This window comes from Polypterus senegalus, chromosome 9 (assembly GCF_016835505.1).
Source record: "Polypterus senegalus isolate Bchr_013 chromosome 9, ASM1683550v1, whole genome shotgun sequence".
In the NCBI taxonomy this organism is placed as follows: Eukaryota; Metazoa; Chordata; class Cladistia; order Polypteriformes; family Polypteridae; genus Polypterus; species Polypterus senegalus.
Genome location: NC_053162.1, coordinates 82,313,469 through 82,336,936, shown reverse-complemented (window position 1 = coordinate 82,336,936; position 23,468 = coordinate 82,313,469). Strand labels below are relative to the sequence as shown.

Sequence of the window (23,468 nt, the reverse complement as noted above, 5' to 3'; positions counted from 1 at the left end):
GATACACCCCTAAGTTGGACTGGGATGCATTATCAGGTCTTTTGTTCAACATCAGACTCCCTCATTGCGGGAGACCCAGTCAGGATTGATCAAGTCCCGGCTTGAATCCCAGCAGCAATGAGCCATAGGCCTGCCCTCTTTATCCAAATCCACCTAATGGATTTCTCTGCGGCTTCAGTGACAGACGGTATGGCCCCTCTCTTTGTTGCTCCGTTGATTCCCAAGCCTGTTAGCAAATTACATAGAGAACACTCTGAAAGTCACGAACAGCCCATCTTAATTGGCACCCAAAGGACCAGCCAATCTCAGCTCCTACGCTGTTCCACTTGCAGCTGATATTTAGTGAATATCCTGTTGTGGGTCTCCTCCATGTGCTCTTCCCATGATACTGTCACTTCCCACATGAGACTTGCTTGGGGGAATCTGAGAAGATGATAATGTTTGGGTGGAGAGAAGGTTGTGTAATATGATGAGGGATCTTGAATGGTTTCTCAATATTCACTCTCAAGTACCAGCCTGGCATTGTGGAATGTAGATTTGGACTTGTTCCTAGTCATTGATGGAGCTTTTCTCCTTCTCTCAGGTAAGGGATGATTTTTCTTACTGAGGTGCTGTTTATTTTACATAATCCCTGTAGTGGCCTATTCTGCAACTGTGGTAACACCCTTCTTCCAAGGCTTTGGGACAACTTCTGAGGAGATGCTAAAGAGGCCTTCTCCCAGCGCAAAGACAGGAGGGAGCTTCACTTTTGCCCCATATGTTTAGGTTTGTCGAGTTTGGCAATGTATTGTAAACAGTCTGAATCAGAAAACTGATGAAACGGAATTCAACTTGCCAGAAATCTGACCAAGATACTGGGTCGAGTTGAGAAGCAACAATTAGCTCTGCTGATTCACAGCTTGGGTGGTAATTCTCACCCAGTCAGCGTAAGTGATGAGTTTACACATTGTTCACGTGTTATTGTGGTTTGATTCTATGTAGGCTAAATTCCTTCCAAATCCTGAAGATCTGCATGTTAGGCTAATTAGTGACACTGAACTGATTTTGCATGAATTTGCGTGTGTGTGTTAGTGGCCTGCAACGAAGTGGTGTTACATCTAGAGTTGGTTTCTGACTGCATACAACCCTGTAACAAAATATGAATGTAAAAAAATATATAAATAAATAAATGTTTATGTGTGTGTATATGTGTAAAATGGAGATTCAGTGCAGAGTGACCAAATATACTGCATTTAAAAGAGTGAAAGACTTAATGATAGTAAAAGATATACTAATAATATTTTATAAAAGTTATCCATTCTGTGTGATCTATTTCACCCTTAAAAAAGACACAATTTCAAAAAGTAGTGACATATTTTAATGAGATATCTGTCACCACTCAGATGTTAGAGGGTAAATGTCATGTCATGAAGAATTTCACATCTTTCTCACTTTGTTTAGCAATGCTAGCTCAGTGGAATTAAGAAAGGCTGGATTTGCCGTGTTTGTAAACTGCATTTTTGGATTTTCATTTTCTCATGCTGTCAATGTGTTTCCCTAAGTGAATGAAGTATGTTGTTTAAATGCTGTTTTTCATATTTTCTCCCTCTGGTTACGCAGACCTTTTGAAAATCTCAGCCTCCCCAAGGCACAGTGAGTGAAAATCCAAAGCTCTTATCAAGTTGCGATTCATTGCTGGGGATAGAATTGTACGTTGTGAAACTAATGTATGGGATTTAAAAGTCATTTTGCTTATGGTTCTTTCTAGTTATTCATATGTTGTAGGTTTACTTGTCATTGTATTTATTTTCTGCTATTGTGCAAGAAACAAATGCTTTAGCCTAATGTATGAGCAAAAAATATGCAAAGTAAAAATAACCAAACATCGGCTTTTGTTGATCCAATTAAATGCCTGGGCAAATGTTTGGAAGTAGCTGCTTATCTTCAACTACTCAGTATAAATTAAAAAATATATACAAAGAAAAAAACAAAGCTAAGACCACCTGAGGATAGATATGAAGCCTTCAGGCAGCAGTGGATTTCTAAGTAGACCGCTAATGCTTATATCTATATAAAGGGACCCCTTTTTGGGAAAGGCACTTAAGAGAACTGTAATTCAGTATAGCAAGCACTCTGCTGGTTAAAAAAACCAAAAGATCATATATATATATATATATATATATATATATATATATATATATATATATATATATATATATATATATATATATATATATATTAGTCTGGCATTGGAAATATAAAAATATTCTTAAAAATTGTAACAAACTAAGAAATACAGTACAAACAGACGCTGCTGAATTAGTTTTGTTTTTTGAAGACACAACTTATATACAGCACATATAGGGTTGAATGAAGACATATGTAAGGTCACAGTTTGATTTGATCATATTAATAGAAAGTTGTTTATAATTTAACACAATGGTTCTAAGGTTTTGATAATTTTAAACAAGAATGGACACAATAACATGTAAATATACTTCTTTATATATAATTTCATGCAGCATTAGTGTTCAACAGCCTGCAACCGTCTACTTGAAAATGCAGATTTACAAAGTAAATTAATTAAACCTAACAAAAAACATCCCTTAAACTGTAAGTCAATAATAATAATAATAAATCAATTCAACATCAGTACAAGTTGTATAGGAGGTGTAGAAGGGATTGTTTCAAGAAGAAATATACACTAAAATAAGTCTAAATAACTGATTTATAACAATTGAATCACTGACAGAATGAAGAGTAGCAGTGGTGTTATCTTCAATTTCCTTTAGAAGAGAACAATAGAATCATAACAAGCCTAAAACAAAAAGGAAATGCAACAGTGGCAAGGTGTTTAGAGCTGCTACTGCCACCTCACAGCTGCAGTGAAAGTCGCTGTCACTGTATATGTGGCATTTATTTGTTTGGTGGAGCTTTCTTTGGCCCCTTTAGTTTCCTACCACATCTCCAAAATGAACATATTGTAAACACTGAACTTGCCTGGTCTTCTTGAATGTGGTTGTATATGAATATGAGAGTGGCCTATAATAGACTGCTGTCTTGTGCAAGGTTTGTTTCTGCATTGCATGAAGCGATATTATGAGAGTCTGTTGCTCACTGTGACACTATAATATAACAGGCAGAGGCAAAAATTGAAGAATAAATGGATAAAAAATCAATAAATAAATAAATAAATAAATAAAATGGATAAACTACAATCACTGATTGTATCACAAAATAATGGAAAAAAGTAAAACAAATACTAAAAAGAAAAAACAAATGAAAAGATTTGTCAATTTGTTTAACCTAGGTTTTCTGTTATAGGAGCTGGATGGTATCTTGGTAGCATCGGGTGAGAAGCATTAACCAACCCTGGATGGGACATCATTCTGTCACATGACACACTCATGCACACTCCAGGACACCAAATAGCCTAAAATATCCACTACTTGCATGAATGTGTATGTATTCTGTGAAATATGAAATATTAAAATTCTACACATTCAGTGAAAACAATCTTTGAACTTTATTGCCAGAACACATTATTGCTAGTAATAGGAATATATTGGTTTTATAAAATATTTTGAAATTAAAGAAGCTAATTGCAACAAATATTTCCTTGCATCAGCCAATTACATAGATTTTCCTCTCTCATTCCATAACTGTATTAAATTTGTTAATGGCTAACTTGCTAATCATACCAAACTGAGTGTGGGGGGAATTGATTTTTACCCTGTTATTGTGATCACTTTTCCAAATATATCTTATTTCTTTGAAATGACTGTAGTTTATTTATTAATTTATTTATTGTGATCCGGAGCTTCACCAGAATGAGAAAAACCCCACATACTGTATGCTATAAGAAAACCTCCACTGTAATATAAGGAAAACTCCATATATGATATATCATTCGACTCCTGTTGATGCCTAGTTATATAAGACCTTGAGTATTTTGGGTTTCCCAAATAATTTTGGCCCTCTAGACCCAGCAATTATTTTTGGGCCATGTGTTTGCAGGAAATGACACCCTTATGATAAAAAATAAACCAATTGGTGCATTCACCAAAAATGATCAGAAGGACTTGAAGTTGTGTGTGCCACATCAATTGACCTCAAAGGTTTACCCTGTACTGGGTTATGAAGAGTCAACATCACTCCTTTTCACAAACCTTTGAACAAACGTTGATTGGTACGTACATGGAGTGTTGTTTTATCCTGTTTTAAGGTCACTAATCATGAATATAATACAATTTTTATATTCTAGTTTTTTTTTGGTGGTCCTAGCCTACTAAGAGTCACTCCCAGAAGGTTAAAAATTATAAATTTCAAACATAAGCCTGTGGGGTTTCATTTTAGACCATTTCAAGGTCAGTGATTATGAATATGATTTTATTTTTGATTTTCAATCCTTTACTAGGGATCTGGCTTTCGACGGACATCTATCAAATGGTGAAAAATGACTACTGTAATTGCAAATATTTAGACTTTAAACATACAAACTGAAGCACATATTTTTCCAAAGCAAATTACTTTTACATTTCAAGAACCGAAAATGATGAAACTTGGCTCAAGGATGCACTGTGGGGTTTACTTTGCAATCTTGTGGTGAAAAGTCTTAACAAATAAGATAGCGATGTCAAAAAACAGATACCAACATGTAGATTATACATTTTATTGGTTAATAGGTTAATATGTGTTGAATCTGCAGTTATTTGCATAGCCCACAACGCAGATCTCTATGAAGTATTATATGGTGGTTCAGCCATTTACACTATTATTTGTCTTGTACAGATGGTGCTGCAAACATCACACTCAGAATTAAGTTTGTTGAGATTTAATTATTTTCATGTTAACACTTCTGTGTTTCTATTCTTGGTTTTGAACTTTATCGTGCCTTTGTATAAAAGCTGCCAGGGAATCTTAATAGGCTTGACTTTGCAAAATATTTACAAATGCAAAACAACATCTCTTCTGACAATTATCTTCCATCTGATCTCTCATCCATTGAAGCACAACCATTTAATTTATCTAATTAAAACATTTCATGCAGAGAAAGCAAGTCCAAAAGCACTTGAAATGGACATTGAGCTTAATTGATATTTCCAAATCTGGCTCATTATGTGACCCACAGTCGGTCCCTTAACATGTCGCTGCTCCAAGTGTATAAATATTGATTACTCTAACTTGTTCTGTGCTTTGGTTGTACACCATTAGTGGGAACTATACACACTAGAGATTGTTTAAAAGGGGGTTTATTATAAAAACACATTTATCATGTATCATGTCAGTTTAAATAAGATCTGAAATGTGAAAGTTTCATCTAGCAGGCTGTAATGTTGAAGGCATGTGTTCCTTCTTTGTAGAGGTGTATCTTTTCTCCTTTTTCATTATCTGCTTCACCCGTTCCACTCTTGTGAATTTACCTCACATCTCTCTTCATTGCAGTCATTCAATTAAAACCCAGCCAAATTTAATGGAACATTACTATAATTTAATTCTCCCTCCACTCAGGTAAAAGTTAAGTGAAGAATAAAAAAAAAAAAATTGCACAAAAAATTATATTTAGCATAAACTTTACAGACATCCCTAGAATTGTTACAAATTTAGGCAAGAGACAAAGAAAAAAATCTTGAAAACATATGGGTACGGAAGGCATTGTACAAGATGCCAGTGACTTATATAGATTTATCATGCATGCAATAGCTGCACCAAAATTTCATAAAAGAGTGAGCATCAGTTCACTGTAATTATCATCTTGATTTTCTTTTTTTTTTATTTGCACATGTAGTTTGAATGATGTTTGTTAATATGAATTTAGATCTATTTAAAAATGGTGAAGATAAATTGACTGCCTACCTTTTAACAATACGTAAGATACTTCATTTTTACCACTTACCAATAACGTTATACAACAGCAACCACATCGAGTAGCATTTTGCCATTCCTTGTAATTTGAGGTGCGTGTATTTCCAGTCTCCGAATGCACAAGTTAATCTGCTTTTCAATTAAATTATTTTAAAAAATGCCAATGTTGCATCTTTCGATATCCTGTTTTCTAGCCACATGCTGTTAGCTGTTGTATCAAAGAGCTGCAAAGCCGCATACTTTACTGGTTATAACAGAAGCTAGTACGTAAATTTTAAAACCGATTGAGTTTGTGCCTTGTGAATATCTGGCATATCTGTGAACTTAGTTGATCCTTTAACATTTGTCAGCTGGGTGGTTGTAGATTTTTCAGCTCACACAATAGTAATGTTGACAGTAAACCCATTGCTAAGTGAACACAGCTAGTGGTGAGGTGTTTACTTGCCATTGGAGGATCACTGAAATTCAGTGCTGACATCAGTCTCTTAACGTTTTGCACTTCTAGTTTGTTTCCATTCACTAACCTAAATTAGTTGTTTTACATCATTAACTTTTTCCTCCAACAAGACCTACCCCAACTAGCAACTTCAGTGCAGACTCATTGTAATGTCACAGGTTTTGAGTGACAGTGATTGGTAATATTTAAAGTCAATCTTATTTTCTAAACTTCTCTATGCAGATGTATGCTGGACAATCACTATCGATATATGCACTTTCTAAATATTTTTAAGAGTTAAATGAACTTATCTAGTGATAAAGCTAACATTAACCAAGGGACGTGCATTAAAATGCATATTTGCTGAACAGATTAATTTTCATTTGAGAAAAAAAAAATCAAAAAGCTAAGCCAAAAGATAGGGTGCCAGTGAGGAAAGTGGGTGAGCATAGGCCCACCTAGGCCTAATATTGGCATCGTACCTGCATGCATATATGAATCTGTTTTCTAACTTGCTTAATTGACATACCCACACTGGACCAATTTAGAATTGGCAATTATTCAAACATATGTGTCTTAGTAATGACACAGATGTATTCAGAGAAAAGCTAAGAAGGCAAAAGGAGAACATGTAAATTCCACATAACCCGGGATTCAGACCCATCCTCTCACAGCTATAAGACAAAAACACTTAACCAATTCCTTACAATAGTTAATTTTACCCACAGAACTGTGTCACATAAATGCAACATGAAAAACAAGAACTCAAACATCCTTAATGCACTTTGAGTTCAGGATTGTATTGGAGTCCATCTCACAAGGTAGGATTGCTTGTGACACCAAGATGGTAGGAGGGTTGCCAATCATTCATCTAAAACAAGTCAACACAAAAATGTTGGGAGTGTAACCTGTTTGTGTGGATTCTTTTTATTCATACAGCAAGCAAAAGGGATATCAACATTTAAAAGCAAGGACTGCAAAATGAGCCGTTAATCTGTTTGATTATTATTTAATTGCTCCTTATAATTAAAGCTTAATGTTTTTCCTTCTTGTACTGCGTACATTTATGGTAAATAATTATTTCAATTACTCCTTAAACTTTTTCTGGGTTAATGTTCCATATTTCTTGGCCTTCCTCCTGTAAATACAGCAAAAGAATATGTAGAGCTTTTTAAAACACAAAGCATCTGGTAAAGGGAGACAAACCCTCTGCCAGCAATGTAAAGCTCCAGTGTATGACCACAGTATTACACTGCAATTAAGGTCAGTCCATTTTAATGTTTAGGGATCTGAAGTGCAGATGTAAATCAAAAGGGCTATACCAAAGTCTTTGTCTGTGTGTGAGTATGTTTGCTTTGAAAGGGTCAAAATATAAAAATGTGCATTGCATTCAGAACAATGGGGTGAGGATTTCTGGGTTCCAGCTTATTCTACCACTATAATTGATTCATTGTTTCTGCCTCAGTATGTGATGTTCATTTTTATGTAAATTATGTTGGTAGCACACCCTGAGAACTATATTTTCAGGGGTTTAGGAGGGTAGTTCCTGGTTGCCTGGGTGCAAATTGGGTCACTTACAATATGTTCTTAGCCATTTGTCTAATGTCTTATGACTTTAACTCCCTGTGTGTCTGCTAGAAGGATTTATCACTGATCAATGGGCCTGAATAAAAATTCTACTTTAGGTTTTCAGTAACCTGTGTATCTGTTTCTTTAAAGTCAGTCTTTTGAGCAAGAAGCATATGGGACAGTAGTCATAGCACTTTAGTATCAAGTTTTATTCCTAGCCTGCCATGTACAGTTTCCATATTTTCTCCATGTTCACTTTTTTCTTCTAAAGGGACTCAATTTTTTTCCCACAGTCCAAACAGATAATGTCTTGGCATGTGTGTGTGTGTTTGACTGAGTTTATGTACATATTGTGGTGGTTTACAGCATCCCACTGACTTATTTGTATATGCCTTGCATGCACTGACACCAGACAACGGATTTGTCTCCCAATAACCTCAACTATGACAGTAAGGTTTAGAGAACAGATGTCTGTAATATAAACAGTTTACAGACATACATGCTTACATGCAGAGTGGCATGATAAATAGTGCTTTTATTCCCAAGTGTCTGAGTGTAGGCCTGTTCTCTGCTGGAGTGCTTTCTGTGTGGAATTTACAGTTCTTTTCTTAGTGATGAGTGAAACAATTTAAATGAAACTGAATTCACAGTGAAATGTGCACCATTAGCACAAGAAGAAGGGAATTTATATACATTAATTTTGCATTTGTCTGCCTGTCATTAAGTATTTAAATAAAGATTGTTAGTAAAAAAAATCTCTGAACCCATCACATATTGACATTTGGTTGTACCATTAGAGATATTCTGGCAGTGCAGTCCCCACTTTGTAAATTATAATGGCAATGTTGGTGACCACAATCCTAAAGATGCATCAGAGACAGAAAAGAACCATGAAGCTCCACAGTGCTTAGAGAGTGCATATCCTCAAACTCTGCAGAAGATAAAAGCAAGGGGTAGTTTCTAGGTGGCAGGGGGTTGGCGGGACAGCTGTGGAGAAAATACGCTAGTAGTGCACAGTAGTGTGTATGGTGTGCCTTCATGAGGAAAATATGCTACATGTCACATTTAAAAAAAGAAGACACTGCACCTCCATGTTGATGTGAATGAATTTATGTGAGGATGCCAAAGTAATGCACACATGACACAAATAAAATGCACAAACAGAATACGAAAACTATGCAGACTCTCTGAGCCTAACATTACAGACTGTTACACTGTGTCTAAATAGGGTGGCTCCCTCACTTTCCCACCTTCCCTGTGTTCCACATCACCACCTCACTTTTTTGTTTCTCTCTATTTCTCTCTCTCTGTCCTTTTCTGTTTCTTCCTTTTTTCCTTCTACCATTAAATCTTTCCTCTGCTAACTTCCTGACTCCAAACACAATATTAAATTGCTAATGGACAACCTTTGAACTCTATAATGGGAAACCCTTCAGGCAAAGCTTCAGAACTATTTCCAAGGTGAGGAGTGTCAGATACAAAAGCTGGGCTGCTAACCTTTTTAAAGGACCAAGCATGAAAGATACAGGTTCACATCTATTGAATGAGGAATCCCTCTTCAATCATCTTCCAGCTTAGATGACTTGAGATGGCCTTCAGCCAGTCCCCCATGGCCTCGCACATTTGCTTGTAGGCTCCCTCCAAGTGCACCATCTCTCTCACTCTAAGATGCTCCTGGAGGAGTCCCAGATGATACAAATTGCAATATTTTCCATCTATGAGGGCATGCAATGGAACTTTTTTGATCTTCTCTGGTCCATAATGGATACCTCCTCTATCTTCTGTCACACTAATACCACTGTACAGTAATCCCCATCCCATCTATCTATCGTTAAACTGGCATGATATGGTTCAGAGTTGCAGACATGGAGCCTGTTACAACAGTTTTGTGCAGCAGGCAGAACTAGCATTGGACAGGATATCAGGTAATTATTCTTTAATGTTTAATCAGCACATTGGTAGCATTGTGTACTTGGAAACAGAAGTAAAAAACAAAACTAAAGTCAAATTTATATGTCCTCGAGGGAAGATCATTATTTCATCCTTTCACTTTTAACACTATAACCTTATTTTAAGAGCAAATAAGAGACCTTTTTGAAAACATATGAAACAAAACCATTTAACTTATGTGATTAGTATTTTAACCACCTCTCTAGCTGTTGATTTTATTGCATTAAACTGTCTCCCTTTTGAAAGGATGTTTGACAACCTCTATGACATCTTTATTTCCAAAATTTATTGAAATGAAAGTAAAACAGTTATTTCTGTGTACTTACACCACTTATTTTTTTAAGTCACTGTCTTCTTTACACAAGGCAATAATGACCCTATAAACCTATGATTTTATGCCTGAAAATAAAAAAGAAATAAACACTGTAATACAATAACACAGAAAAGGGAATGACCAAAAAAAAAAAGCTGCAATTCTAACTGTACCTTTTTTTTTAGCTCTCTCCAAGCGCTCAATATTAATTGTCAGCAAGCAGAAAATAGACAGCGAATCTAAAATTCAGCAGATTCTTGCTAGTGAAGTTATTTATCAAGCTAACAAGAAGGGGAACCTTGTAGTTGTGACTACTCTGAGCTGAGGAAATATGCACCATTAAATTCTAGCTTTGGGTTAAGAAAACTGTTAAGTAAAAAGCCTCTGTCAGGCCTCTTGTGCAAGCTTAATAGAAGTGCTGCCCTTTTTCGGATGCTTTTCTTTTATTGAGTACTCAGATAACAGGTTGCCACTTGAAGGCAAAATGGACAATTTAAAACCAGCAAAAGGTTTTAAAAAGACTAAAGTTGCCAATATGGTCTTCACACATTCGTGTTACTTGCTTGACTAAGTGGATGTCATCGATACCTGTTTGTTCTGACTGTCTTGCTGCATTATTATTTTGCCAGATGTTGATACAAACAATTTGTAGAAGCAGGCTGCCAGCATCTGTGACAGAGCATAAGGAATTTGCAAATAATTGTAATTATATTAAAATAACAACAGGCACGATTAACTGGTAGCTCTTAGAGTAAATTGAAATATGTGCATGGAAAATACTATATCAAAAAATATTACTGCATTTGCTGCTTATCTATAGAACTGCTAAATGCCAGAAACTTTACTCAATAAAAAATAAGACATCAGAAATATCATATAATATTGTATCCTTTTTACAATACACTCCACATTATCAAGATGCTTACCTTTAAAGAAGTGCTAATATTAAAATAATAAATATGTATGTGTATGTGTTTGTAGTTTTTAAAAAATTTAAACCAACCTGTGTAAATCAATTAAACGTGCATTAGCGGGTGTTATAAGCATTGTCTTGTTATGCTTGTAACTGATGTTAGTAGGGCAATAGATTGACATAGATAGCACATGCAATATTTGAGAGACATACAGTACAGTTGTAGTCAGCATTGAGCCATTCAGGTGATCAGCTCCCCATCATTTTCATTTGTTTCAACAAAAGTGGATTAAGTGAAGTGGTACACTTAAAAAGGACTATTATCAAGGATGAGTTTAGGGTCAGCCTTAGGCTAGTTTTGGATTTAAATGCATAGGTACCGATTGTAAGTGAATGGGGCAGGCTGCAGAAAAAAAAATATTCAGTATCGAGTTTTTGATTAGGATACAGTAATGACCAGAGTTACCAGCAATCAGCATCATGTAATATTTTCATACCATTTGTTGTAATCCTTCAATTGAATTATAAAGCCAGTGGGAGACAAATTAGGTGTGTAATTAAAATTGTCTCCAAATAAACAGTTTGTGAGTTTAGAGTCAGAAGGTGATATAATATGAAGAAAAACATTACACTAACACAGAAGAGCAGAGAAGGAGAGGGGAGAAAAGATAAACTTTTAACCTGCATTAAAGAAAGACAGGCAGTATTGTCACTCCATCTGGAAAGAATGTGTAAAAGACACTTGTAGTAGATGTCAGCAAAGCAGACTGGGCTTAATCTGTTATTTATGATGTATGCCAATTTTCAATCTTTATGTTCCATGTACAATATAAAAGGAGTTAGGGATATAATAATGCCGTATTTAAAATTAAATGTGGCTTTTTACCTATTCTTTAGACTTGCAGTATTAAGAAGACTTTGATTTGCAGGGGCAACCAGTCAGAAGAGTAAAGATTGATTGATTGATTGCTAAGGTGTACTGTTAACTCAGCTTCAGAGTGAACTCTCTGGAGAACCTGGTGTAGCAGCTCAGCTATAATTGGTACTTATCTACTTTTGTGTAAAATAGATAAATAATCCATCTACAAACCCATCTATGCTTCCATCCATCCATCCATCCATCCAAGTATCCACCCATCTGTTTCCTGAACTCCTTAGTCCATTTGCAGATATAAGATTTGGTAACTTAGATCATGTTTATCCATTGTAAAATATTCTGTTTTCTTAATGTGGCCTCTCTTTCAATCTTTTCTACCATGCAATTCAATTTTAGAACAATTATGAAAAATTTTAAATACGTTATTTAGTTAACAAGTGTCCTATTATATTCATTTTTTCTTAGAGACACCATATATGATTTTGTGAATTAATTTATAAAATGATTCATGATAGGAAAAGCAATGAAAAACCCTTCTAACTGTTACCAGGACCCATTTACTTCTATACAGTACAAGAACCAAACTGGATGGGATCCTTATCCATCATAAGACACAGTCACATACACCCTAATGCTCATTCATAAAGTTTCAGTTCAGAGTTACCGGACAATATAACCTGCATGTCATTCTGATGTGACAGCAAACAAGGATACTCTGAGAGAAAATACAAAGATGCAGAAAGCATATGGAAACTCCACATGATTCTGAAACTCTTAAGGCAGAAGTACTAGATATTCAAGATGGTACCGTGACAATGAAAGAGTAATTTGTTTTAGATTTATTGATATATTGAGGGGCAGAACACTGAATAAGCAGTCAGAATTGACCCCTTATAGATTGTTTGACCCAGGCTGAGATTGCTGTATCACTGTCTATGTGGAGTTTACAAATTCTCCCTGTGCCTTTGTGGGTTCATCTTGTTTATTGTGTTTGAAAGAATTACTTATGAATACTTTGAAATCAATTCAGGTTTTTTTGACAGGCACCTCGTGACTCATCACTATGAGAAAAGTCCCACATATGATATACCATTTGACTGTTCTTGATGTCTATTTATGCAAGACGTTGAGCTTTTTGGGGTTTGCCCTATTGTTGGCAATCTAGATCAGAAAGACATAAAAATTTTAGGCTATTATTGGACTGTATTTAGTGTACTAAATTATACCCCTATGATAAAGAGTAAATCAATATGTGTCTTCAGCAATAATGATCAGAAGGACTTGAAGCTGTGCATGTACATCAACCAACCCCAGGTGTGCACCCCATAATGGGATACAAGTGGTCAAAGTTACTCATTTTCACAAAACTTTGAAAAAATCTGGATCGGTAATATAGGCATGCAGAGTGTTATTTTATGTTATTTTGAGGTTAGGTTGCTGATCACAAATATGATAATATTTTTAATATTTGGTTCTTTACCGGTTGTGGTCCTAGCCCTCTAAGAACTGTTCCCAGGAGGTGCAAAAATGACAAATTTCAAACACAAGCATGTGGGACAGCGTTTTAGAGCATTTCAAGGTCAGTGCTTACAAATATGATGGTACTTTTGATTTTACATTTACTAGGGATCTAGCCCTTTATTGACCTCTATCAGAGGGCGACAAATTATTCATGTCTATTACAATCGAGAATATTTAGACTTTAGACATTTGAACTAAACCTCACACTTTAATATTTCAAATATCTGATGCAACTATTCTTGTTTATTATGTACTTCTAATACCTCATGAAGTAAATTATATTTTTTATGAACACCCCAAAAGTTCATAACTAATTAGCTTATGCTAATTCTGAATTCTTCTACGTTCTACATTGGCTAAAACGTAAGGGTGTATACTGTATATACATATGTTAGGCCCTACAATAGAGCTGAAATACACATTTTAGGTTTCATATAATTTAACATATTGACCTTCACAAACTATAAGAGCAAAATAAGTTGCTTTCAAATTGGCAAAAGCTTACATGAATAGTATAACAGATTTATATTACGAAACCCTCTGCATTTTTATACTTAAGTGAAAAGACATAGAAATAAATTATCACACTGACATTTTAAATCATTTTTTAATCATAGTTCATGAATTTCCCTGTTTTTAGCTCTTTAAGATAATTGACATCTATCTATCTATCTATCTATCTATCTATCTATCTATCTATCTATCTATCTATCTATCTATCCTATGTAAATCAAAATACTATAGTCTTGTAGTGTGAATTATATTTATACAGTAGATGTATATTTAGCTGGCAGAGTCTAATTTAAACTCTAAATGACCCATGGGCTGGTCTGCCTAGGGACAAGGCCAATCAATTCAATTCTCACCTCTTGCCTTGGTGTACACCTGCCAGAAATAAACTGCAAAATAGTCACACTTAGCTGCACATGAATAATCTAGGTTATTAGAAGCTGTGTTCATGCAGAGTGAATGCAAAAAAATGAAAGAAAAATAATCGCAAGTCTTCACAGCCCAGTGGCCTTCCATCCACATTATGGTTGTTGGGTCACCCCTCTCTTCACTATAACCCCACCTCTCTCTGCCTCAATGCCAGACATTAACTTCTAATGTGGATCTGCTGATTCCTAATGAAGCTCTACTTCCCATGTAGAAGTGAGTAGTCATCTGTACCTGTGACTGTTTAGAGGAATAGAAGATAAAATAACAAAAGTAATCAAAATAAAAATAAATTGCAGAATGGTTGTATCAATGTACTGCTGCAAATTAATTAATAGTTGAAGCTTAATTAGTTTCTAAAAGCTAAAGAAATAAAGTTCTAATGAAATACCGTAAATGGTATATGTTTAACTTTATCCTCTGTTAAATTTTATTTCTTTCTTGTACAAAATGAATTGAAAACCATCTCTCCTTTTTTTGTGTTATCAAATCTTGAATAATACCTCGACATAGCTTGCACACTTCACAAGGTGTAAGGTTTTTCATTTCCTGTTAAACTTCAGATCTGTCAAGGTAATTTCAGGTGCCTAAACTCTTACATGTTCAGAAATTGAGGTCTCATTGACATAAAGTAATTTCATCTCATCTGTGGCTATGGTTAAAGTTGGAACAGGCAACAACAGGAAAAAGCAAACTTTTTTTTAAATTAACATAAACAATGTTTATATATTTCAACCAAAAGAAAACTGACAACATTCTTTGACATCACATTTTAATAATAAGAGCTGAGGGCCATTAAGTCTTAGTATTGTGTTACAAACAGAGGTGTGCGACCTTAAAAGTTGCTAGACTTAATTAAGGCCCCTAAGGGAACCTGAAATTAGCAAAAAATATTTTTCTGTTGCAGGATAACTAACCATGACAACTGTTTAGTATGGGAATATCTCTACTAAGGGCAGAGAATAACAAAAAAGAGTGGTGGGTACTGCTTTGAAAACCATCAAATGGCACTTCCCCACTGTGGATTCACTACACTATTTCTTTAGTCTTTAAAATCCTTCCCAACATGATACACCCTTTCCATCCTCTGTCTGATCGCTTTACCTCTGGTAAATGTCATGGTTCATTCAAGACCAAGGCTACTAATTTTCATAAAAGGTTAAAAGGTCTTATCCAAAAGCTGTGAGATGAAGTTACCATCTTAACCTTAAGAGTCTTCTGCAGCAGTTTGATTAATATATAAGAGTAAGTTTCTGTTCAATTAGTTGTTTCCCTGCTCTTGGGCAATGATGAGTACTGCTGTACTTATGATTCATATGTGCATCCATAATGTATTTATATGATCTTCATCAATTCAAATTATGTGCAACTGATCTTGTTGTTGAAAAGTGTTTTAGAAAAGCAATTTAATAAAAGTGTGGCTTCTGTTTTGAATGTACTGGACAGGGTTGCAAGTGTGTGAGGGGTCCTGATACTTTCCAATCTGATTTATTCCTTGATAAATGCATCAGATCATTAGAATTCCAGTTTATTACTATGCAGTGTTTTTCACAGAAGACGTGCTCAGGGTACATGCATAGATTTTCCAGCATAAAATAAACAAACAAAATCATGTGTCATAAGTAGCATGTCGTACAGTAAACTCAACAGTGCATGTACACATTAACAAAACACATTTACAAAGAGCTAAGCTGTAATTACAAAGAGATGTGTCCTTAAACTGGCACAAAGACTTTTCACAAGCTGTATTACATACAAACAATTGAATGTTAAATCAGTGGCACATGAAAAAAAAAACAGTAAATCACCCAAGGGCGAACTCCAAAAGACTACAATAGCAACTTTTACCCACAAACCATATATAATATGGCACTGGGTGTTTGTTTTTTTTTCTCTGACAAGATTTTTCCTTTTTTTTTGGTTTTAAGGAAATTCCAAGCACTTCCAACATAAAAGGCTGTTTGTTTGTCACTGCAAAGGCATATTAATTTGAGCAATTTGTCTTCTCCTGCAATACAGCACCTCTTCTGGCCTCTTTCGCTTCCTAATCTGTCATCTTTTAAATGCTTAATTATGTTGAAAGTAGCAACAGAAAATTTTTAGACATTTTATTGCGTCTAATTCCACATCTTAAATTCTGGTTCCTTTAAGTTTCTCCCAGGTTCTTGTAATGCTCATGTGTTGCAGGAATTTATACCACTATTTTGAAACTGAAATGCAATTATTTATTTTATAACAGCTTTGAGGCATGGAAAATGCAGTCACATTTCCCGTGAAAAAACAAAATCAGCTCTAATGAAATTCATTATAGTCTTTCTTATAGAAGCAACCTTAAAGAATAACTTTGTATTGATAAGTTGGCTTTTTAGGTTTCAATATGAATTTATAGATTGCTTCTACCTGCTTTTCCTTTCATTTCCTTATTGAGAAGATTAAACACTGGTGTGTGGTATGGTAATGGAGTGGTTAGCACTGCTGCTTTACAGCATCCTGGGTTCAAATTTCATGCTCAGTCAGTGTATGTGTGAAGTCTGCACATTGTCTGCAAATGCAAAGATTTACAAGTTAAGTTAAATGATGAGTGGCCCTGTGTAAGTAAGCTTGTGTGAGTAGGCCCTGTGTTGGACTAGTGCCCATACCAGAGGTGTTTCTTGCTTTCCAGTGTTGCCAGGATAGTCTCTGGCCTCCCACAATCCTGAACTGAAACAAGTATATATGTTATGAAAAGTGTCACTGTATCTAAGTATTTTAATATGGAAAAGAATTAAGTGGGTCTGGTATGATAGATCAGTGGGGGTCATACTATACTGCTGAGTCAGTGTATCTCACCTGAGGTTTAAGCTTATACTGTACATTAAGTGTAAAGATTTTTCACTTGTTTTTGGTATTTGAAGCTAATAATTAAATTGCATTGTACAGTCCAGTATAAAATATACACTGCATAAAAACAACGAGGTTTATTAATTAAAGATCAGGTAATACACATAAAAATACTTGAAAATTTCCCTGCAGTTTTCTCAAAGAAAAAATCTTAACTTCAAACGTTTATGTACAGCTTTGCCTCTGCTTAATAATTTTCCCAGGGTGATATGCCCCCTCTCATCTTCTTACCCTCCCTGCGACAGCAGCAGTGGAACTCAAGCTTACAGAGCAAACGTTTCAGCCAGTGCAGCTAAAGGAGAGGTCCTTTTGACACGGTCAGGGCCTCTAACTGTGAGGATGGATCTTACATAGCAGCAGGATCTTTGGTGCAACTCACCCTTTCTGTTACAAGCATCCACATGTAGCAAAAGCATCTAGCAGTCTCCCTTGTATGTATTTTTACAACTTTTGACCTAGCAGTGTAAACCCACATTTATATTTCATAAACACTAAATACAACTAAGTGTGCTTTCTATGCATGGTTTCCATGTGACACGACAATCTTTCTTTCTTTTACAGAAAAAAATATTGAACTGGAAGTAATACTTAGAGAATCTGCATTTTTGCACTCTCTAAGGATTGTGACTTATAGTCTGAGCATTCCTGGCCTTTTAAAATGTTTGAGGCCAGTGCATATGTGGTGTTTGTTAGTATTAACCCATTTGCTAGAGCAGCGGGGAAACAGTACAGCATAACTTTAATTGCTTACTCTTTTGCCAGGCTTGTCTAACAAAACCTAAGGAAAATTTTGCCCTGACAAATTAGGTTTTTATTCTCTCTGTTCTTACTGGCCATCTTCCCAGCATGCTGCATAGAAACATACTGATAAACGGTTACCTTGCTAGAAATAAAGACACATCACACCGTGCATTTTTAAATTCATAGTTATTATTGCAAAATAAAAAGAGGAATCCATTTAACCAATATTTTAATTAAAGAGCCAATTTGATGCTACCTTGTAAATTTAACAGTTTTTTTTTCCAAACCTACCTTTTTGTATCATTATTTATGTATTCTTTATAGTAGCAGATTGCAAATCACACTACATTTATGTTCTTAATTTATAGACTAATGAATTATTTGCATCATTGCTACTGTCTATATGACAACATAATAACTGATTTATATTTCAGAATGTTTCTCTATCGTAAAAAGTAAAAGACTTTTTTCCACACATATATACAACTACAAAATGAATTTCATTTACATCCAAGTTGAGCTAATAAAGGAGCATGCAATCCATAGCAAAATCAATTACATCCTTATACCATTTTTTAACCTGCTGTAATTTATTCTTGTTTATGCATGTGTGTTGTTCAGTTCATCAGTCTTGTTTTATCCAAATGGCTCTTCCAGTTACAGTTTCTTTTATTATCCAGCAACTATGCAGTCCAGGGAAGGTAATAGAAGAACTGGCAAATGTTAAGAACTCATTTTTTTTTTTACCATCATTGGTTAGTAGAATATTCCCATCATATGGATCTCCAACACTTTTGAGAAGTCACCTTGGAGTTGCTGTTGCACAGCCTGCTAATCAACTTCATATTGCCACTTATCTTGCTCTCCATTTATTGATAAGTCAGATATGGCTGTAGTGGGACTTGCAAAGTTTGACGTTGCGGGGTGCACCACAGAGGTGTTGAGATTGTTATAAGGAGTGCCCGTGCCAGAGTTAACATTTAGTGCTGTCTGAGAGCTTTACCAGAAAGATATTCAAGGAACAGATCTTATTTATTACAGTTTCACATGAATTTCAAGTTATGGCCGTGAAATATGTGCTGTGTGAAAAAAACTGGAGTTCATAATTCACGTACCTTTTTAAATGACTACATATAGTAGTATGGATCCATTAGCAAGGATTACAGTTTCGTACAAGGGAACGAGCAGGCTGCATCTCGGTGTACACTCCAACAGCCATACACAGCAGTATAACCGGAGGAACTAGATCCCTACAGGCAGGGGATATTACCAAAGATGAGTACACCAAGGCAGAGCGCTCCTCACTTTAATACTGAAGAAAATTACGCAACTGTCCAAGAAGTACTGAAAAATAAAAATCTTGTTGATCACATTCCTGGTGGCCTGGTGTGTCATGTAGTAAGCCCTTTCTCCTCCGTGACTGGATTGCAAACAGATGTTAAAAGCCAAGGGTGCGTTGCATTTCCGCAATCACCTGTAAATACACATTACATTCTTATTTATGATAGAATTAATAATGCATTTATTTTTGTATCTATTTAAATAGCAGACATTTATGTCCAAGATGACTACTAGTGACCAACAAGATTAGGAATCTATTCTATTGTAAAGTATCTATGATGTTTAAGCAAATGTTTAATTGTAACTAAAATGTAATTCAAAGATCTGAATTTACAACTACCTTGGAAATATAAGATAAATATAAGATACATGGAACAGATATGTCATAATGTTTGTCATCAAGTTTAAGGGTACAGACTGCTTAATTTGAAACAAAAAAATAAATTTTTATTAGAAAAAAATATATATATATATATATATTCTTTACTATTTTGTTTTACTATTGTTTTGGTTCTATTAATGCATTTTATAATGGCAAAAACTTTGAGGCAACTCAGGCCCCTTCTGTAGGAGAAGAGGCCTGAGTTGCCTCGAAAGCTTGCATATTGTAATCTTTTTAGTTAGCCAATAAAAGGCGTCATTTTGCTTGACTTCTCACCATTTGACTTCAAACATAGGATACACTGTAATGTACTTTGTATAATTTCATATCAATGTTCAAGTTTAGAAATGAAAATAAATTTGCTTCTTTAAAAAAAGTGAATTTACTTTCAGCGTTGTTAATTAAAACGATGCCTAATTTTACATTATATTACTAGTAGGAGAAATAAACTATCCAATATAGCAAGGCCTAATCTTTCATCAAAACGTGATACTGAACCTCAGGACCACTATGAAAGGCATTTCTCGTTGATTAATATGCTATTCAGTCTGCCATGAAATGATGGCAGAAAACCAACGTAAAGAGTTAGAGACCCAAAAACAAAACAAAATAATAAAGCTGTTTCAGCTTGAAAATGACAATATTTACCCTCTGTAGAGGACAGTGTGATCTATGATCTATGGATCTCACAATCTGCAGTATACTTGGAACATCACTGGACTATAGCACAAAGGTGACCCTAACAACGACCGTCTCAATTAATCAAGAAGGTCAAGAGGCAAAATATAAAACAACAAACCTATTTAACTGAGTTTATAAAGCACACATCTACTTAAAACCAAAAGCATTATACCCCAATTGCAAATGAAAATAACATAAAACAACACCTAATGCTAAAATACTAAACTCCAATTGGTGTACAGAAATAAATATACAGTATGCACAAGTACAGTACTATATATATATGCTGGTGGGAAGGGCAGCTTTAAACTGTATTTTATAACTAACCAATATATACATATAAAGGTAAAAGATCAATTTAATTATTTTAATTTTCCTTCTGTTATGTCATGAGTATTTGTGTTACAAAACCAAATTTTCCAATTAACTAAGCTCAATAGTCTGGAACTGAGCACTTTTTATATAATAAGACTTGGAAAACAACAGAGGCAGATTACAGCTACAGTAGTGTGCATCTATTAATGCATTTTAATGACGAACCTGTAAACACATTTGAATAATTATTTTAACAATCTACAACTCTTTCGAAAACCTCTTTTTGTACATTACAAAGATGAGGAAGAGATAGAGCTAATCAGGAAACAGCCATTCATTATGAATCACAACTTCACATAATTACTCACACATATCAACACTCATATATGCAAGGCCACCATTTATACTAATATACTATACCTATCTTTACGACACTGGAGAAACAAGAGTCCACAAAAAAAAACCTCATATGGGAGCCATGAGAGAATGCAAAAACCACATAAACATGAACTAGGCCAAGAACTGAACCAAGTTCCCTAAAGCTGCGAGGTGTGAGCTGTAGCCATTGCACCACCATGCCACAAAGTGTTGCATTTTACAGATTTGCTTTTTTTTTTTTTAAACGGAACATTCATTAAGGAAGTAATTATAGTAGCAGTAGTAGTAGTAGTACTAGAAGAAAATGTTTCAGTGCAATGATATTGTGAATTGCAATCATAACCTCATGCATAAAAGGGTCTTTTTTAAATAAAAGGGAATTTTAAAAAGACAGAAATATCACTTTTTATGTTAGATTCTATTTTATTAGATATTATTATACTTTACATTTTGTAATTTCAATTGAAAAAATATGTAGAAAAAATAATCAAAGAAAAAAACCGAATTGCCTATCTTTGCTACAGCTAAGGAATCAATATTTTATGCATTGTTAATTATTATCAACATGAATTTACTTCTTAATAAGTCTGCTTAGACAAAAATGATTTGGTGATAAACTGAGCTGGAATGTTCCAGAGTAGCATTCCCTGTTCATCTGTTCAGTCTGTATCGGAAATAGATGGACAGCACAAAATATCTTTCCCTATCCATTTCCACCATTAAATTCTGAAATGAGTCGTCCCATTCTTTCTTCACAGGATCACGTAATCACACATACAAGCTCTATGTCCCCCACATATACTGTAGAATGAGACAGGAAGCCATTAGCATATTTCAGGCAGTAGTTGGTGTGATGTAGAATGGTAGTAATCTGTATTCATGTAGAATAGCCAGCGAGAGGAATAAACACAAATTCTACTAACTCTGTGGGATGTAATCACAGAATAGGATGTTGTGCAACTGGGGTAAGGCAGAGTAGGAAAAGAATCCGTAGCAAAGAGCAGCTCACCTAAATTGTATGGTTTTGAGGCAACTGAGGCAAGATCATCTCTATTTAAAAATCCCAGGACAGTCATTTTTCAAAAAAATAAAATACATTGACTAATTGCTTTCATAATCTGAGATCTAATTTTATTTTAAGGAAGCAAAATGTCCACTGTTTAACACCTGAAGATAATATCTGTTGATATGATTTGAAACTCATGTGGATAAGAGTGCACAGAAAAAGACTTTCGAGAAATACTAACATTCTTTAACCAGGTTCACTGTCAATTCTGGTAAAACTTTAGAGCATTCAAAATAAGTTCATTGCACTGCTGCAAGTACACTGTATTTATATGCCACATTCTATCATATTAGCATTTGAAGACTTTGAAATTTTGAAAAGTACTAAAAAAAATGAAAACAATTATACACATAGGTTGAAAAAAATGTGACCTCTTTATAGAATCAATGCACTAGCTAAAAAATGTAGAAAAATCCCATTTTAAATTACCTACCAGCACACTCCATTCGGAGCAGGAATTATTGTGGTGAACAGCATCAGCAATATTCCCCATGTTTCCGGGACATTTTGCTTTACAAATATTAGGAATCTTTGTTAATGATATCTATCAGCTGTATTAGAACAATTCGTTTACAATGGCAATAACAATACTATAACTGAAACCTGATACAACCATCATGCTTCAATAGATGTGTACATTTAAACAGCAATTACATTCTTTTATTTAAAGATGACAATCACTCATGCTAAATATATTTTTGCTTCCAACTTATGAAAAAGGAAAATTAAGATTTTACTCATATAAGGTGAACTCTGAACATACATAATCACTATATATTATCATAGCAATATAATCATATACCAAGAAAATGTATAGATTTACCTCAAACTTCAAGGCCAAGGGCACTCGGTCAAATTTCTTTATCACAGATGTAGAAATTTTCTTGATGACCTAATATGGTAGATAATAAAGGGCATAATCAAAACAAACAAGATGCAGATATTTATTCTTCAATCAATAATAGACACAAGATGCACACATTTATCCTAGAATCAATAGCAGAAAAATGCAGATGTGTACCTTGGAATCAATAGCAGGATATGTGATTAAAATGATTCAATGTCAGCTTAGAAGATGCTGTACAATTCAAAGAATTTCTTCTGCTTTAAATATCAACTCTGATATAAGCACAATTGCTCTTCCAACGCACTTGCAGTTTGCAAAATATTTAAAGAGTTTAATTACAGAAATGGCAACTTATGCAATCATTTTGAAAGACAATATACTGCTTGCAAATATTCTTCCAATCTGAATATAGATAAAATCAGAACAGAGAGATGTGACATTTCTAAGTATGATTAGAGCACTGTGGAATAAAAATATG

The 23,468-nt window shown here is 34.6% G+C and overlaps 1 protein-coding gene across 4 annotated transcripts in view; it reads right to left on the bottom strand.

The window, feature by feature from the left end:
* Positions 1–23,468, bottom strand: part of mafa (v-maf avian musculoaponeurotic fibrosarcoma oncogene homolog a (paralog a)) — a 500,829-nt gene that overhangs the window by 442,319 nt on the left and 35,042 nt on the right. For 3 of the 4 annotated variants that reach the window (XR_005634903.1, XR_005634904.1, XM_039763367.1), the window contains exons 2-3: positions 22,967–23,035; positions 18,152–19,454 (exon numbers count right to left, since the gene is read on the bottom strand). Coding sequence is in view for 2 of the 4 variants with exons in the window: in XM_039763367.1 (XP_039619301.1) it covers positions 23,008–23,035 (28 nt within the window). In the remaining 2 variants the exon portion in view is untranslated. Of the gene's footprint in view, positions 1–18,151; positions 19,455–22,966; positions 23,036–23,468 lie in introns of those variants that run through there. The other variant, XM_039763368.1, reaches the window with a different exon arrangement.